The 3416-nt window shown below is 48.0% G+C and overlaps 1 protein-coding gene across 1 annotated transcript; it reads left to right on the top strand.

Moving 5' to 3' along the window:
* Positions 1-173: 173 nt before the first annotated feature.
* Positions 174-3078, top strand: SARC_13587 (hypothetical protein; the record flags this gene model as incomplete). The annotated part of the gene is made up of 3 exons (XM_014292282.1): positions 174-502; positions 1769-2411; positions 2948-3078. Coding segments are annotated over exons 1-3 (1053 nt in total), but the record flags the coding sequence as incomplete, so codon positions are not given.
* Positions 3079-3416: the final 338 nt, after the last annotated feature.

A 3416-nucleotide genomic window follows, 5' to 3' on the forward strand; every position in this document is an offset into this window, starting at 1 on the left:
ATATATACACACACCACCACCACCACACACACACACACACACACACACACATATATATATATATATATATAAGTATATATCTAAACCCACGTGTTGTATACTCCACCAGATTCTGTTGAATTTGGATACAGATTTATTTTTAGTATTTTATATATCTCCCTTACAACCCTACAGAGAATCAGAATCCGCGCTTATCCAATGGCTGGGCAGCTCCCGCGCTAACATGGTAGAGGCCGTCCAAGCGCTCCACAGCGTCCCATCCAGCGCCACACCACGCCATGAGTCGGCAGGCACACCTACACGCAGTATATCACCTGAGCTGTATCTGCTGAGGAAAGTGCTGGTCTACGGCAACTTGGACTTGGCACATGACGACATACAGGCGACGTACGCTCTGAGGGCGTTTGTGTCTGCGCTTTTGGCGGAAACGCACGTAGCGGGGTTGGCCGCGGAGGCGGTGCAGCTGCAGTACGAAACACTGGAGGGTTTATACACTCAGCAGGTATGGATTGTTTGGGTTCTGTTTGAATACTGTTCGGGAAAACGTAGGTTATGTGGGGTGCGTTGAGATGCAGCTGGTTGGAGTTGAGAAGTATACGGAGCGTCTGCTACAAACATAATAATTATTGGGTTCGTCTGGAAAGTCTTAGCAATTAGTATCTCTGGAGTTATACACTTCCGTTCACCGGTGAGTGTTGAGTCGGCGCCTGTACGCCGATGCAAATGCAAATGCGCACTTACTCTGCGCCGTGTCGTTTCCGAAATGGTGTGTTCGCTCTTTGTAGCTATTTATAGTCTAGTGCAGTGTTGAATCTGTGGTTGCCGAGGAGACGTTGGTGTATTGGTAACTGCACACCACAGTTGCGCTTTAAATCGATGTCAAAAGCTGTGCTTATTGCTCGAAACAGATCTTATTCCCAAATATGGTGTACCCCCAGCTACCACTCTACTGGTCAGCCAGAGACTGTATTTCCGCCTCTGCGTCTGTGGCATGAGATCGGTTGTTTATTAAGGAGCCCTCAGATAGTGTAGCGTCGTAGCCCACGGACAGGGTGACCCCTCTGCTACACTGGTAGTCTAGGGTTTTAGGGTAGTCTATAACACAGACGTGTTGTGGCACTGACTCACTACATTGTCGCATATGATCTTGCTTCGCCGTTGTACGTTGCCACTACGTATCCTAGGAATACTATAACATTAGCATTAGCTGTGTATTTTAATAGCATTAGCTGTGTATCAGATTAGCATTAGCTGTGTATTTTATTAGCATTATCTGTGTATTATATTAGCATTAGCTGTGTATTATAGTAGCATTAGCTGTATATTATATTAGCATTAGCTGTGTATTATATTAGCATAAGCTGTGTATTATATTAGCATTAGCTGTGTATTTTATTAGCATTAGCTGTGTGTTATATTGGCATTAGCTGTGTTATATTAGCATTAGCTGTGTATTGTATTAGCATTATCTGTGTATTATATTAGCATTAGCTGTGTGTTATATCAGCATTACCCGTGTATTATATTAGCATTAGCCATGTATTATATTAGCATTAGCTGTGTGTTATGTTAGCATTAGCAGTGTATTATGCCATTTAACGCCTGCTCTGGCGTGCAGTGCATTACGCCAATACCTCACTGCGCCGATAAACCGTTCCTGAGTTGTCCTATGTGGTGTGCGGCTAGCAACCCTAAAACCCTAAAACTCTAAAACCCTGAGCATCCGCAACAAGCTCAGGTCCGTTCTCACACGCACCTCCACACACAGGGCGCCATGACCCCTCTAGACGATACCACGCTTCATCCGGTGACTGAGCTGGAGCTGTGCATCGGCGCGGTGCAACAGGTGATCAGTGTGTTGGCCGACATAGTCTTCTCAGCCACCGCGTTCATGGTGCACAACGGCGCCGCCAACGCGTACAGGAGCTTCAACGCGCGCTTCATCGCGTGTGTGCAGCGGTCCCACGACTTCCACAGGTCACTCAGCACGCCGCGTGACGAAGACATACACATGTACACCACACCCAACCCACCCGCACAGGCCCAGGCACCCAGCCAAGCAACGGGGCCAGCTGAGCGCGCGCACCCCACAGCCACGCACGACCACGCGGCTCTGGCCACGCTGATTTCGGCGTGCGTGTTGTTGCTGTGCGACGCACGCGGCGTGATCCGCCAAGCGTTCACCGACGGCATGCACCTGGGCACACTGTCGGCGGAATCGCAGGGGATGTCTGACCACGCGGGTGCGCCTGTGGTGGATGACGAGGGGTCTTTCAAGGCCCTTATAAAGGCCCTGCGGCTGGTGCATGTGCGTGCACGCGTGTCGCCTGCGGATCTGCACGCGGTGATGGGACTGATGAGCACGTGCGTGCTGTCCTCGCGCCGGTTCTATGCGATTGCATCGGTTAATGGTATGTTTGGCATCGCTTCAATCCGACCCGCCTGTTCAGTGGATTTACTCTGAACCCTGTAATATATTTACATCCGAGTGTGTGTGCGTTTATACGTAAAGAGCTTAATGATTATGGCCCCATCTGATGTCTGTGATCTTCGTAGTTTCCACTCTACTTGCGCGATTGCGCATCGGAGTCTCCTGACCACACCATTGTACCGAGTCTGGCCCAGAACAACTGTACAACTGTGGTGCATAACCTTGGGGCGTACCTTACGTCCCCTGACCTCTTGTCTTTGTATGTCGTATGCGTTAGACGGATATTTCCACCCCTGAACGCACCGGAGCCTAAGCGACTGTCACTGATACACTAATCTGTAGCATTCACCAACACACTGTGCCTGTACGATGGTTCACCTCACTCTTCGCACAAGACTAGTTGCACGCCCCCAGACGAAGTGCGATCGCATTGTGAGTGTGCTGTCGTACTAATTCCTTGCCATTCGATGTTCATGTCACGCGTCTTGCCTGTGCTGCAACCACGGTCTCCCCCAGACACGCTGCTGCGCTCAGATGAAATGGAAGTGCAAGAAGAGTGTATAGTTGTGCTGTCGCAGCTGGTGGCATCGATGTCGGAGGTTGTGCAGAGTGCGACTACTGAGATCACCTGTGCCATCCAAGTATGTACGCTTGAGCATTTAAATGTCTCAGTCTGTGGAAACCTTTCAAAGTCAAGTGGTGTCTGTCTTGTGAGGGTATGCTCGTTCGCACACCCTTGTGAAGTGATCCCTCACATGTCCAATACTTTTTATTATTGTAAATTGAGACGTGTTTGATATTACTTATATGTAGTCTGTTCATCATTGTAGATTGAGACGTGTTTGGTATTATATATATATAGTCTGTACATCATTATAGATTGAGACATGTTTGGTATCATATATATATATATATATATATATACATGTATGTATGTATGTATGTATGTATGTATGTATGTATGTATGTATGTATGTATGTATGT

Source organism: Sphaeroforma arctica (assembly GCF_001186125.1).
Source record: "Sphaeroforma arctica JP610 unplaced genomic scaffold supercont1.3474, whole genome shotgun sequence".
NCBI lineage: Eukaryota > Ichthyosporea > Ichthyophonida > Sphaeroforma > Sphaeroforma arctica.